The sequence below is a fragment of the Salvelinus sp. IW2-2015 genome, unplaced genomic scaffold, assembly GCF_002910315.2.
Source record: "Salvelinus sp. IW2-2015 unplaced genomic scaffold, ASM291031v2 Un_scaffold16363, whole genome shotgun sequence".
Taxonomy (NCBI): domain Eukaryota; kingdom Metazoa; phylum Chordata; class Actinopteri; order Salmoniformes; family Salmonidae; genus Salvelinus; species Salvelinus sp. IW2-2015.
This window is the reverse complement of record NW_019957552.1, coordinates 220278-235309: the sequence shown is the minus strand read 5'-3', so window position 1 is coordinate 235309 and position 15032 is coordinate 220278. Positions and strand designations below refer to the sequence as shown.

At 41.9% G+C, this 15032-nt stretch overlaps 1 protein-coding gene across 1 annotated transcript in view; it reads right to left on the bottom strand.

The window, feature by feature from the left end:
• Nucleotides 1-5155: 5155 nt before the first annotated feature.
• Nucleotides 5156-15032, bottom strand: part of st3gal7 (ST3 beta-galactoside alpha-2,3-sialyltransferase 7) — a 27595-nt gene continuing 17718 nt past the window's right edge. Inside the window, exons 6-7 of the mRNA XM_024146316.2 lie at nt 5675-5824; nt 5156-5490 (exon numbers count right to left, since the gene is read on the bottom strand). Coding sequence (XP_024002084.2) covers nt 5404-5490; nt 5675-5824 — 237 coding nt within the window. The 3' untranslated portion in view covers nt 5156-5403. The remainder of the gene's footprint in view (nt 5491-5674; nt 5825-15032) is intronic.

The window sequence follows — 15032 nt, the reverse complement described above, 5'->3', positions numbered from 1 at the left end:
AGCCTAAGTATGGTTCTCAATCAGAGACAACGATAGACAGCTGCCTCTGATTGAGAACCACACCCGGCCAAACACATAGAAATAAACCACATAGAACCAAGACATAGAATGCCCACCCCAACTCACGCCCTGACCAAACCAAAATAGAGACATAAAAAGGATCTCTAAGGTCAGGGCGTGATACATAGCACATACGTTTTTTTCAACAACAGGTTATGGTCAATAATATCAAAAGCTGCACTGAAATACAACAGTACAGCTCCCACAATCTTATTATTATCGATTTCTTTCAACCAATCATCAGTCATTTGTGTCAGTGCAGTACATTTTGAGTTCCCTTCTCTATAAGCAGGCTGAAAGTCTGCTGTTAATTTGTTTACAGAGAAATAGCATTGTATTTGGTCAAACACCATTTTTTCCAACAGTTTGCTAAGAGCTGGCAGCAAGCTTAACGGTCTGCTGTTAGAACCAGTAAAGGCCGCTTTACCACTCTTGGGTAGGGGAATTACTTTGGCTTCCCTCCAGGCCTGAGGACAAAGACTTTCATCTGGGCTCAGATTAAAGATATGACAGATAGGAGTGGCTATAGAGTCTGCTACCATCCTCAGTAGCTTTCCATCTAAGTTGTCAATCTAAGTTGTCAATGCCAGGAGGTTTTTCATTATTGATCGATGACAATCATGTTTCCACCTCTCCCACACTAACTTTACAAAATTCAAACTTGCAATGCTTTTCTTTCATTATTTGTTTTTTTTATGCATAAATACAATTGCTCACTGTTTGTTGTTGGCATTTCCTGCCTAGGTTTACCCACTTTGCCAATTAAATAATCTTTCAAATAATTGGCAACATCAAATGGTTTTGTGATGAATAAGCCATCTGATTCAATGAAAGATGGAGTTGAATTTGTCTTTCTGCCCATAATTCTATTTAAAGTTATCAAGTTTTTTTCCATCATTCTTTATATCATTGATCTTGGCTTCTTAAAGTTTCTTCTTTTTGTTGAGTTTAGTCACATAATTTCTCAATTTGCAGTAAGTAAGCCAGTCAGATGTGCAGCCAGACTTATTAGCCACTCCTTTTGGCCTTTATGTCACGTTCCTGACCTGTTTTCTGTTAGTTTTGTATGTGTTAGTTGGTCAGGACGTGAGTTTGGGTGGGCAGTCTGTTTTCTGTTTCTATGTTGGTGAATGGGTACCTAATATGGTTCTCAATTAGAGGCAGGTGGTTTTCATCTCCTCTGATTGAGAATCATATTAAGGTAGGTAGTTTCACAGTGTTTGTTTGTGGGTGGTTGTCTCCTGTGTCTGTGTCTATGTTTGCACCATACGGGACTGTTTCGTTCGTTCGTCGTTTTGTTTGTAGTAAGTACTTGTTCGTTCGTTCTTCGTGTTTCATGTAAGTTCGTGGTCCAAGTCTGTCTACATTCGGTTTGTTATTTTGTTTAGTTGTCAAGTATAGTTCGTTTTGTCTTGTTCAATAAATTCATTATGTCTTATTCCAACGCTGCATTTTGGTTCAATCCATGCTCCTCCTCTTCGGATGAAGAGGAGGAGGAACGCCGTTACACTTTATTTAACCAGGTAGGCCAGTTGAGAACAAATTCTCATTTACAACTGCGACCTGGCCAAGATAAAGCAAAGCAGTGCGACAAAAACAACAACACAGAGTTACACATAAACAAACGTACAGTCAATAACACAATATAAGAAATAAAATAAAAATATATAATTTTTTTTCAACTATAGAATTGTTCAATTCCTCATCAATCCATGGAGCCTTAACAGTTAAAACAGTCAGTTTCTTAACAGGTGCATGTTTATCAATAATTGGAAGAAGCAATTTCATAAATTCATCAAGTGCAGCGTCTGGATGCTCCTCGTTAATCACATCAAACAAATATTTCTAACATCATCCACGTAAGAGTCACAGCAAAATCTTATGTATGCTCTCTTATACACTATTTTAGGCCCTGCTGTTGGAACTGGATATAGCCACTATATTGTGATCACTGCAGCCAGGCAAAGCTCTGCAGCATTAGTAAAAAATGTGATCGATAGATGTGGATGATCTTGTTCCTGTAGTGTTTGTAAACATCCTGGTAGGTTGATTAATAACCTGAACCAGATTACAGGCACTGGTTACAGCAAGAAGCTTCCTCTTGAGCGGACAGCTTGATGAAAACCAGTCAATATTCAGGTCCCCAAGAAAGTAGACCTCTGTTTACATCACATACACTATCAAGCATTTCACACATATTATTTACATACTGACTGTTAGCACTTGGTGGCCTATAGCAACACCCCAAAATAAAATACTTTAGATGTGTCAGGTGAACCTGCAACCACAACACTTCAATAACACTTGACATAAGAGCTTCTCTAAGCATTACAGGGATACGGCTCTGAATATATACAGCAACACCTCCCTCATAAGCATTTCTGATTCTTCTATATATGTTAAATCTTTGTATTGCTACTGATGTATCATCAAATGAATTATCCAAGTGACTCAGAAATGGCTAATATATGAATGTTATCTGATGTTAGCAAGTTATTGATTTCATTAACCTTATTTCTAAGGCAACATATATTCATATGGGATATTTTCAGCCCTTTCCTGGGAGGCTTATCAGAGAGACATAATACTGAAAAGAGCAAACAAAGCAAGAGAAAAAAAAATACATTCAGCAGTCCATTAATCAATTGGTGGGTGTGTGTGTGTGTGCTGCGGGGTTGAAGCTATGAACCCATAGGCTTGGCTCTCTCATCCCTTCCAGGCTTCTGGGAGGGAGGGTGGACAATGAGCCTGTCATAGCGGATGTAAGCAATGTCCCCATGCGCTCTGGCAGCTTTCATGGCTGGGATCAGTTCCTTCCTCTTCTGGCACACAGCTTCAGGATAGTCCTCATTGAGGAAGATATACGTTCCTCTCAAGTTCTTGGCTCTTTCCAGAACAGCTACCTTGTCCTTGAACCTCAGGAACTTATTCACTATCAGCCTGGGCCTGTCACCTGGGCCTGTCACCTGGGCCTGTCACCTGGGCCTGTCACCTGGGCCTGTCACCTGGGCCGGTGGTGGGTTTTCCAGTCCTGTGGGAGCGCTCCACTTCAATCTTCCTGTGGTCCATCTTCAATTTCTCTGAGATAAATTCCCTCACTTTGTCCTCAGACTCCGTCCAGGTCTCATGTGGAGATTCTGCAATTCCGTCTACAACCATGTTGTTCCGCCTTGATTGTCCCTGATTTATCTGTCATTGTTATCATGGATTCACACACAGAACTGACGTCCTCTCTCAATTACTTACATATTGCTGTCATCTTGCCGTTCTCCTGTTTCAACTCGTTGAGCTGACTCTGGGAGAACTGCAAACTGTTCTTCAGGTCCTGGACCTCTCTGGTCAGGTTGTCTATCATTTTATTAGTAGAATCCACCAGTACTTGTACAAAACACTTGAAGCTATTTTCTTGTTGTTGTAAGAAATGCATTTAGGTCTCTTTTGTTCATGTAAAAGATCCTTCACGTGTGATAGTGAGACATCATTGTCCTCAACGGTACTCCTGCCAGCTTTGGTCTTTGTCATGGTAGCTAGCAACGTAGGTTATGCTAGGCTAGCTGCGACGCCAAATAGCTCCTCAGACCCGTCCTTGGTCGGCAGGATCACTGGAAAGAGACAAGCAGTCCCAGCAACCGATGCCAACTGCATCACAGGATCCAAACAAAGAAGCTAGCTAGCTACCATGAATTTTCCAACACACTTTCAAACAACAAACTTTTCAAACAAACAAAACCGAGCTCTTCCTCGTTCCACGTTCAACAGGAAGTGTGCTTACATTGGGAGGCGGTCTGAGTCTGGTCTGAGTCTGAGTCCTTAAGGTGCCTTTTGGTAAACTCCAAGCGGGCTGTCATGTGCCTTTTACTGAGGAGTGGCTGGCCACTCTACCATAAAGGCCCTAGTGGTAGAGTGCTGCAGAGATGGTTGTCCTTCTGGAAAGTTCTCCCATCTCCACAAAGGGACTCTAGAGCTCTGTCAGAGTGATCATCGGGTTCTTGGTCACCTCCCTGACCAAGGCCTTTCTTCCCCTATTGCTCAGTTCTGGAGTCTTGGTGGTTCTAAACTTCTTCCATTTAAGAATGATGGAGGCCACTATGTTCTTGTCACTTGGTATCAAGTAAAGTGTTAATGCAAAGGTTCACCCATTTTGAATGTGATTTCATTTTTGTGCGTCTCTGAGCGATGTTCAATTGATTCCCAGGGTCATTTCATGTTTTCATGTGTATCTGAGCTATTGACGTTATAGCAGTCAGAGTAGCGAATACCTCAGAAACATATGAAAACATGAAATTACCCCAGGAATTTTTACTACTCAACTTATTTAGGCTTGCCATAACAAAGGGGGTGAACAATTATATAACCAAGACATATTAGTAAGTTATTTTCTATTAATTTATAACATTTGTGGAATTTCTTTTCACTTTTCTGTAGATCAGTGACAAAAAAAATAAAAATTAAATACATTTCAATCCCACTTTGTAATGCAGAAAAATCATAGGCACTGTAGAGTACATAACCTTGTAATATGTAGGCAGGTTAAATGTAGGAGCAGGAAAAGGTCAGCATGTATGTGTAGGTAGGGGCAGGTTGTGGAAGATACAATGTACTACAATGTGTTGAGGTTGGGGCAGGTTGTGGTAAGTAGTGCAGAGGTGGTCAATCTTTTGTTCTTAAAGGCCCAGTGCAGTCAAAATTCAGTTTTCCCAGGGTTTTGTATCCTATTGCTGATTAATCTAACACTGTAAAAGTCTAAAAAGGAGTTCAGTGTTATTTCCTAATAGTTACACATGACCTTCTAATGAGCAGGTTTGTATGGGAGGGTGTTTCTGCTTTCCATGGTGGCGTCACCATGCAGTAAATTAGTTAATACACCAATAACAAAGAGAGTTCCAAACCTCTGCCAATAACAGCTAGTTTTCAGTTATCCCTCCCCACTCAGACCACTCCCAGACAGTCCTAGCTAAATTCTAGCTTGAGAAATATTTTTTTGCCCATTTTTATTTAAATCTATTACAGTAAGGTACTTAACTGTTACCCAGAAATGATTTGATATTGATATACAAACGGCTGCTTTGAACATTTCATATATAATAATGACATATGACATTTAGCAGACACTTTAATCCAAAGCGATTTATAGTAATGGGTGCATACATTTTTATAGTGCATAATATAGTAAATAATAATAGTACATTTTTCAACTAAGCATTGATTGGTTGAATCATCATGGTAGGAGAAGGAACCAGGGGTTGTTAAAAAAGGTCGCTGGTTTGAATCCCCGTGCCGGCAAGGTGGAAACCTCCAACCACAACTGCTAGAACTGTGTCCACCCCTGGTACTGTCTCTCTGTCACAGCGCCCCTGTGAGGTCAGTCAAGACACCTGCAGCCACTAGGTCTCTGAGGAAGAGTTTCTCAGCGCTCACATCATGTACCACCTGGACAAAGACAATCAATACAGGAAGATACTTAAGAGACTTTAATTAGAAAAATATATAATTCAAAAGTGCTTCTCTGACCTGGACCTTACTAGTAGCAGAAGCTAACACATATTTTTATGGGAACAGCAAACAATCAGTGTCTGTCATTCTCTCTCCACTGCTCTTATATACTGTAGTGTACCTGGGCCTTGATGGCGTCCATACATAGACTCTCATAGTAGTGTAGTCTGGCACCGGGATGCTGCAGGTCATAACCAAACCCTGCCAGGCTCACCTCATCACACAGCTGTAGGGCCATCACCACCGCACTGGCACCTAACGTAGGAACCACCTAGAGAGAAGACAGGATGGTAATTAAGTGTTTATTAAGGCTAACTCGTGTTCAGACTACATCAATCTAAGAAGAAACACTTCCACCCAAATGTTAAAGCAAACCACATGGAGAGAGCCATTCAATTATTGAAACATTCATCCACTGGGTATGCATTTATACTGTACATGTACAGGAAACTGCCAAAATAAAGGAAACACCAACATAGTTTAAAAGTAGGGTGTTGGGCCACCACAAGCCATAACAGCTTCAATGCACCTTGGCATACATTCTACAAGTGTCTGGAACTCTATTGGAGGGATGCGACACAGAAATTCCATCATTTGGTGTTTTGTTGATGGTGGTGGACAACACTGTCTATGGTGTCGCTGCAGAATCTCCCATAAGTGTTCAATTGGGTTGAGATCTGGTGACTGAGATGGCCTTGTCATGTGGTTTACATCGTTTTCATGCTAATCAAACCATTAATTGTCATCTTATAGGGGCATAGCCACGGTAGCCAAAATAATGGAAAAAACAATGGTCTGCACAGCGTTTTTAGACCCTAAGCATGATGGGATGCTAATTGCTTATTTAACTCAGGGACCACACCTGTGTGGAAGCACCTGCTTTCAAAATACTTTGTTTCCCTCATTTACTCAGGTGTTTCAGATATTTTGGCAGTTACCTGTATGTCCTTTAAAATTATTATGTTGCTGCATGTATCAGTACTAACCTTCCTCTGTTTCTGTGTGTATCAGTAGTAGTAACCTTCCTCTGTTTCTGTGTGTATCAGTACTAACCTTCCTCTGTTGCTGTGTGTATCAGTAGTAGTAACCTTCCTCTGTTGCTGTGTGTATCAGTAGTTACTTAAACCTTCCTCTGTTCTGTGTGGTATCAGTACTAACCTTCCCTCTGTTGCTGTGTGTAATCAGTAGTAGTAACCTTCCTCTGTTTCTGTGTGTATCAGTAGTAACTAACCTCCTCTGTTTGCTGTGTGTATCAGTAACTAACCTTCCTCTGTTTGCCTGTGTGTATCAGTAGTAGTAACCTTCCTCTGTTGCTGTGTGTATCAGTAGTAACCTTCCTCTGTGCTGTGTGTATCAGCAGTACCTTCCTCTGTTGCTTGTGTATCAGTACTAACCTTCCTCTGTTGCTGTGTGTATCATATACCACCTTCCTCTGTACTGTGTGTATCAAGTATAATACTTCCTCTGTTGCTGTGTGTATCAGTACTAACCTCCTCTGTTGCTGTGTGTATCAGTACTAACCGTTCCTCTGTTGCTGTGTGTATCAGTAGTAACCTTCCTCTGTTGCTGTGTGTATCAGTACTAACCCTTACCTTCGTTGCCTGGTGTATCAGTATACTACCTTCCTCTGTTGCTGTGTGTATCAGTACTAACCTTCCTCTGTTTGCTGTGTGTATCAGTAGTATCTAGTACTTCCTCTGTTGCTGTGTGTATCAGTAGTAACTTCCTCTGTTGCTGTGTGTATCAGTAACTAACCTTCCTCTGTTCGCTGTGTGTATCAGTACTAACCTTCCTCTGTTGCTGTGTGGTATCAGTAGTCAGTAACCGTCCTCTGGTACTGGTGTGTATCAGTATCTACCTTCCTCGTTTCTGTTGTATCAGTACTACCTTCCTCTGTTGCTGTGTGTATCAGTAGTAGTAACCGTTCCTCTGGTACTTGTGTGTATGCAGTACTGTAACCTTCCTCTGTTGCTGTGTGGTATCAGTACTAAACTTCCTCTGGTACTGTGTGTACATACCTAACCTTCCTCTGTTGCTGTGTGTTCAGTAACTTAACCTCCTCTGTTGCTGTGTGTATCAGTAGTAGTAACCGCCTCTGGTACTGTGTTATCAGTAACTTCCTCTGTTAGCTGTGTGTATCAGTAGTAACCTTGCCTCTGTTGCTGTGTGTATCAGTAGTAGTAACCTTCCTCTGTTATCTGTGGTGTATCAGTAGTAATAACCTTCCTCTGTTGCTGTGTGTATCAGTACTAACCTTCCTCTGTTGCTGTGTGTATCAGTACTAACCTTCCTCTGTTGCTGTGTGTATCAGTAGTAGTAACCTCCTCTGGTACTGTGTGTATCAGTATAACCTTTCCTCTGTTGCTGTGTGGTATCAGTACTAACCTTCCTCTGTTGCTGTGTGTATCAGTACTAACCTTCCTCTGTACTGTGTGGTATGCAGTAGTACAACCTTCCCCTCTGTTGCTGTGTGTATCAGTAGTGTAACATTCCTCTGTTGCTAGTGTGTATCAGTACTAAACTTCCTCTTGTTGTGCTGTGTTATCAGTACTACACCTCCTCTGTTGCCTGTGTGTATCAGTACTAAACCTTCCTATGTTGCTGTGTGTATCAGTACTAACCTTCCTCTGTTGCTGTGGTTATCAGTACTAACCTTCCTCTTGTTGCTGTGTGTATCAGTACTAACCTTCCTCTGTTGCTGTTGTGTATCAGTAGTACTAACTCTCCTTGTTGCTGTGTGTATTCAAGTACTAAACTTCCTCTGTTTGTTGTGTGATCAGTAGTAGTAACCTTCCTCTGTTGCTGTGGTGTATTCAGTACTACTTCCTCTGTTGCTGTGTGTAATCAGTAGTACTAACCTCCCTCCTGTTACTGTGTGTAGTCAAGTATTTACTATAACCTTCTTCTGTACTGTGTGTTATATAGTAGTACTAACCTTCCTATGGTACTGCTGCTGTATAAGTAACTGAACCTTCCTCTGTTGCTGTGTGTATTCAGTACTAACCTTCTCTGTTGCTGTGTGTATCAGTACTAACCTTCCTCGGTTGCTGTGTGTATCAGTCAGTAGTAACATTCCTCTGTTGCTGTGTGTATCAGTAGTAGTACCTTCCTCTGGTTGCTGTGTGTTATCAGTAGTTAGTAACTTCCTCTTTGCTTGTGTGTATCAGTAGTAGTAACCGTCCTCTGGTATCGTGTGTATCAGTATAACCTTCCTCTGTTGCTGTGTGTATCAGTACTAACCTCTCCCTCTGTTGCTGTGTGTATCAGTACTACACTCCTTGTTGCTGTGTGTTCAGTACTAACCTTCCTCATGTTGTTCTGGTGTTATCAGTAGTACTAACCTCTCTCCTGTTGCTGTGTGTATCAGTACTAACCTTCCTCTTGTTGCTGTGTGTATCAGTAGTAGTACCTTCCCTCATGTTGCTGTGTGATCAGTACCACCTTCCTCTGTTGCTGTGTGTACCAGTACTTAAACCTTCCTCTGCCTGCGCTGTGTGTATCAGTAGTAGTAACCTTCCTCCTGTTGCTGTGATGTATCAGTATAACCTCCCTGTTATCAACTAACGTTCCTCTGTTGCTGTGTGACTCAGTAGTATAACCCTCGCTCTGTATCGTGTGTTACAAGGTACTAACCTTCCTCTGTTGCTGTGTGTATCAAGTAGTAGTAACCTTCCTCTGTTGCTGTGTGTATCAGTAGTACTCACACTTCCTCTGTTTCTGTGTGTATCAGTAGTATAACCTTTCCCTCTGTCTGTTGTGTATCAGTATCATACCTTAACTCTGTTGCTGTGTGTTCAGTAGGTTAACCTTCCTGCTGCTGTGTGTGTCAGCTCAACCTTCCTTCCGCATACTGCTGTGTGTATCAGTAACTAACCTTCCTCTGGTGCTGTGTGTATCAGTAGTACACGAACCTTCCTCTGTTACTGTGTATATAGTAGTAACCGTATCTGTTTAGTATGTATCAGCTATCCTTTGGTTGCTGTGTGTATCAGTACTATACCTTCCTCTTGTTGCTCAGTGTGTTCATATAACCTTTCCTCTAGTTGCCTGTGTGTAATCAGTAGTAACCTTCCTCGTTGCGTATGTGTATTAGTATAACTTCTCTGTTCTCTGTGTGTTCAGTACTTAACTTCTCTGTTCTGTGTGTATCAGTAATAGCACTTCCTCTGTGTGCTGTGTGTATCAGTAGTACTACCTTCCTCTGTTGCTGTGTGTATAACAGGTAACTATCCCGTATCAGACTACCTTCGTGCTGTGTGTATCAGTACTAACTCTCCTCTGTTGCTGTGGTGTATCAGTAGTAGTAACCGTCCTCTGGTACTGTGGTATCAGTACTAACCTTCCTCTGTTGCTGTGTTATCAGTACTAAACCTTCCTCTGTTGCTTGTGCTGTATCATACGTTAGTATTACACGTCCTCTGGTACCGTGTGTATCAAGTACTACCTCCTCTGTTGCTGTGTGTATCAGTACTAACCTTCCCTTGGTACTGTGTGTATCAGTACTAACCTTCCTCTGTTAAGCTGTGTGTATCCAGTTACTAAACTCCTCTGTTGCTGTTAGTGTATCAGTAGTAGTACCGTCCTCTGGTACTGTGTTGTATCAGTACTAACCTTCCTCTGTTACTTGTGTATCAGTAGTAACGTTCCTTCTGTTGCTGTGTGTATCAGAGTAGGTAAACCTTCCCTCTGTTACTGTGTTGTATCAGTAGCTATACCCTTCCTCTGTTGCTGTGTGTACAGTACTAACCTTCCTCTTGTGCTGTGTGGTGACAGTACTTACTTCCTCTGTTGCTGTGTGTATTCAGTATAGTAACCGTCCTCTGGTACTGTGTGTATAGTACTAACCTCCTCTTTGCTGTGTGTATCAAGTACTAACCTTCCTCTGTTGCTGGTTCGTGTATCAGTACTAACCTTCCTCTGGTACTGTGTGGTATCACGTATAATTCTCTGTGTTACGTAAGCCTTCCTGTTGCTGTGTTATGTCTCGCTTCGTGGTTGTATCATAGTTAACCTTTCCTCTGTTGCTGGTGTGTATCAGTACTAACTCTCCTATGTTGCTGTGTGTAATCAGTACTAACCTTCCTCTGTTGCTGTGTGTATCAGTACTAACCTTCCTCTGTTGCTGTGTGTATCAGTAACTAACCTTCCTCTTGTTGCGTGTGTATCAGTATACTACCTCCTCTGTTGCTGTGGTTGTATCAGTACTAACTTTCTCTGTTGCTGTGTGTATCAGTAGTAGTAAACGCTTCCTCTGTTGCTGGTGTATCAGTACTACCTTCCTCTGTTGCTGTGTGTATCATATACTAACCTCCCTCTGTTACTGTGTGTATCAGTATTACTAACCTTCCTCTGTTACTGTGTATAAGTAGTACTAACCTTCCTATGGCTGTGTGATCAGTACTAACCTTCCTCTGTTGCTGTGTGTATCAGTACTAACCTTCCTCTGTTGCTGTGTGTATCAGTACTAACCTTCCTCTGTTGCGTGTGTATATCAGTATTAAACCTTCCTCTGTGCTGTGTGTATCAGTAAGTTAACCTTCCTCTGTTGCTGTGTGTATCAGTAGTAGTAACCTTCCTCTGTTGCTGTGTGTATCAGTAGTAGTAACCTCCTCTGCTGTGTGTATCAGTACTAACCTCCTCTGTTGCTTGTGTGTATCAGTACTAACCTTCCTCTGTTGCTGTGTGTATCAGTACTAACCTTCCTGTTGCTGTGTGTATCAGTACTACCTTCTCTGTTGTGTGTGTATCAGTAGTACTACCTTCCTCTGTTGCTGTGTGTATCAGTACTAACCTTCCTCTGTTGCTGTGTTATTCAGTAGTAGTAACTTCCTCTGTTGCTGTGTGTATCAGTACTAACCTTCCTCTGTTGCTGTGTGTATCAGTACTAACCTTCCTCTGTTGCTGTGTGTATCAGTAGTAGTACCTTCCTCTGTTGCTGTGTGTATCAGTACTAACCTTCCTCTATATGTGTGTATCAATACTAACCTTCCCTGTTGCTGTGTGTATCAGTAGTAGTAACCCTCCTCTGTTGCTGTGTGTATCAGTACTAACCTTCCTCTGTTGCTGTGTGTATCAGTAGTAGTAACCTCCTCTGTTGCTGTGTGTATCAGTTCTAACCTTCCTCTGTTGCTGTGTGTATCAGTAGTACTAACCTCCCTCTGTTACTGTGTTATCAGTATACTAACCTTCCTCTGTTACTGTGTGTAGTAGTACTAACCTTCCTCTGTACTGTGTGTATCAGTACTAACCTTCCTCTGTTGCTGTGTGTATCAGTAGTAGTAACCTTCCTCTGTTACTGTGTGTATCAGTAGTAGTAACCTTCCTCTGTTGCTGTGTGTATCAGTAGTAGTAACCTTCCTCTGTTGCTGTGTGTACAGATACCAACCTTCCTCTGTTGCTGTGTGTATTTTGCATGGCTAGGCCTGTCTTGTGCATGATCTCTGGGTTGAGTATCTGGATGTTCTCCGGCTTCAGAGGAATGTTCTCCACTACGTCTCTCCAGACACAAGCTTGGACCACCAGCTCTAGACAACACAACCACAGGAAGCAGAACCAATTCAGAAAACCTCTAGAACACAAACATAAACAGGATTGGGGAGTAATTGATTGCATGTAATCAGTTACATGTAATCTGATTAGAAAAAAACTAACTGTATTCATTTACGTTTACAAGCAAAAATTGTAATTTTGTAATTTTATTTGTAATTGTATTACAATTGTAAAATTGTAATTGTATTGTAATCTGATTACAGATACTTTTGAAAGACGAGGTTATTACTTCTTGATTACTTTTAAATTCAGAAAGACTGTTTACGAAAATTTAATTCGAAGTGCAAATAGGATCATTTTGGTCATAAAGTCATAAAGTCTAAAGTCTGAATGTGTCACAACGAGTAAATGAAGGTTAGTTTACAATTATGTTGTCACGACTTCCTCCGAAGTCGGTCCCTCTCCTTGTTCAGGCGACGTTCGGCGGTCGACGTCACCGGTCTTCTAGCCATCGCCGATCCCCTTTCATTTTCCATTTGTTTTGTCTTATCTCCCACACACCTGGTTTCAATTCCATCAATTACATGTTGTGTATTTAACCCTCTGTTCCCCCATGTCCTTGTCCGGTATTGTTTATGTAAGTGCTTGTGCACGTTATGTCTGGTGTGTATTTAACCCTCTGTTCCCCCATGTCCTTGTCCGTATTGTTTATTGTAAGTGCTTGTGGCACGTTATGTCTGGTGTGTATTTAACCTCTGTTCCCCCCATGTCCTTGTCCGGTATTGTTTATTGTAAGTGCTTGTGCACGTTATGTCTGGTGTGTATTTAACCCTCTGTTCCCCCCATGTTCCTTGTCCGGTATTGTTTATTGTAAATGCTTGTGCACGTTATGTCTGGTGTGTATTTAACCCTCTGTTCCCCCCATGTCCTTGTCCGGTATTGTTATTGTAAGTGCTTGTGCACGTTATGTCTGGTGTGTATTTAACCCTCTGTTCCCCCCATGTCCTTGTCCGGTATTGTTTATTGTAAGTGCTTGTGCACGTTATGTTTGGTGTGTATTTAAACCCTCTGTTCCCCCCATGTCCTTGTCCGGTATTGTTTATTGTAAGTGCTTGTGCACGTTATGTCTGGTGGTATTTAACCCTCTGTTCCCCCCAATGTCCTTGTCCTATTGTTTATTGTGTAAGTGCTGTGCACAGTTATGTCTGAGTGTGTATTTAAACCCTCTGTTCCCCCCATGTCCCTTTGTCCGGTATTGTTTCAATTGTAAAGTGCTTGCTGCCACGTTATGTCTGGTGTTATTTAACCCCCTCTGTTCCCATGTCCTTGTCCGGTGATGTTTATTGTAAAGTGGCTGTGCCACGTATGGCTCTGCGTTGTGCGCGGGTTTGTACCCACTTTTGATTGTTCTGTTTTCCGGTGGGTTTTTATCATTATTAAACTGCGCCGTTGGAAACACAGTGTTTGCTCTCCGCGTCTGACCTTCTCTGGCCCAGAAGCACCCTCTTACTATGTCAACAATTCATACCCCCTCTTGCCTATTGCACTGGTGGCACCGTGTTTCTGGGAAAAGAGCTGGGCAACTTTGCTTTGCATGGCCTGGTGGTAACCTAGTTGGCGCAAATTAAAGAAATCCTTGAAACGAGAGCCTAACATTCTGGTCTGAAACTAGATCCCTACATACTGGTCTGAAACTAGATCCCCTACATACTGGCCTGAAACAACTAGATCCCTACATACTGGCCTGAAAACTAGATCCCTACATACTTGGTCTGAAACTAGATCCTCACCATAACTGGCTGAGAAACTAGATCCCTACATACTGGTCTTGACAAGAAGAAAATATATTTTCACTGTTCAATCCCAATCAGTAAAATGTAGAGGAGGAGTTAAGATGGAGTGCGCCTTGTTAAGTCCGAAGGGAAGATTGTGTCACAGGCTCTCTTTCCATTTCCCCTTGAAAACCGACACCATTGTTGGGGACCTCAGCAGAGCGGAGTGCAGATCTTCCTCCTTAGAGGACAATGGAATGTTGAAAATGAACCAACCCCGCACACCACCAGGGCAACGAACTCCGCCCACTGAAAGTCTTCCCTAGACAGTGGTTAGTACTTGCCCTTATCCACTCTATCCACAATATCCAGTGAAAATGGCTTTCCAAGAGTTGTGTTCAAATCTTAGGCAGATGGCATCTGACTATGTTCTACTGGTCTGTCAACACATCAAACCTGAGACTGGTGTGCTGTAGGTAGGAGCTACATTTTGTTTATAGCTAGCTAGTTATAGCTTCTCGAAAACTTAGGCCGCCATTCTGGCCCTTCTCCCTGTAGTTCTCACCATTAGCTTCGGCCTACGAACATGCCTCATGTGACTACAGCCCGACGCTGTTTTAACGTTTTGAAACATCAATAATCATTGCCTTAAGTACAGGCTTCCAAACATATATGGCCCTTGTCTTTTATCAGCAGAAAGAATCCTTCAAGAAAAAAACATTTATTGTAGGCAGTTTTGCCAAAGATCCATACCAGCTATGGAGCCTCGCATCTTTCGACGCAAACTACACTCTTCTGCTACACTTCCCAATTACACTACATAGTTGTGCGGAGCATACTAGCATTAGCTAAGTTGCCACCAATTGTGCCTCTTGTCTTTCGTAACCAAGCTGTAAACATGGAGTATCTGGCCGTGTGGGAACACTACCCTAATCAATCCGGTGTATCAATTTAAACCTTTGTTTTTGAAAAATTATATAAAAGTATAAAGACCTTATGGCTTCGCTAACCGCAAGCAGTGTTCAGATGAGCATCGGGGCTCTTAACAAAACGTCCCCCGTACAGAAAATCGCCTTCGTCCAATGACTCTTAAGTGTAAAGTGTAATGGAACTGAGAGTCATGATCAAGGCAGCTAGCTACATTCATTCTTGATAGGCTAATGCCACTATGATACTAGCGGTATAATACTGTGAAAGTTAAAAAACTAGCTAAATTAC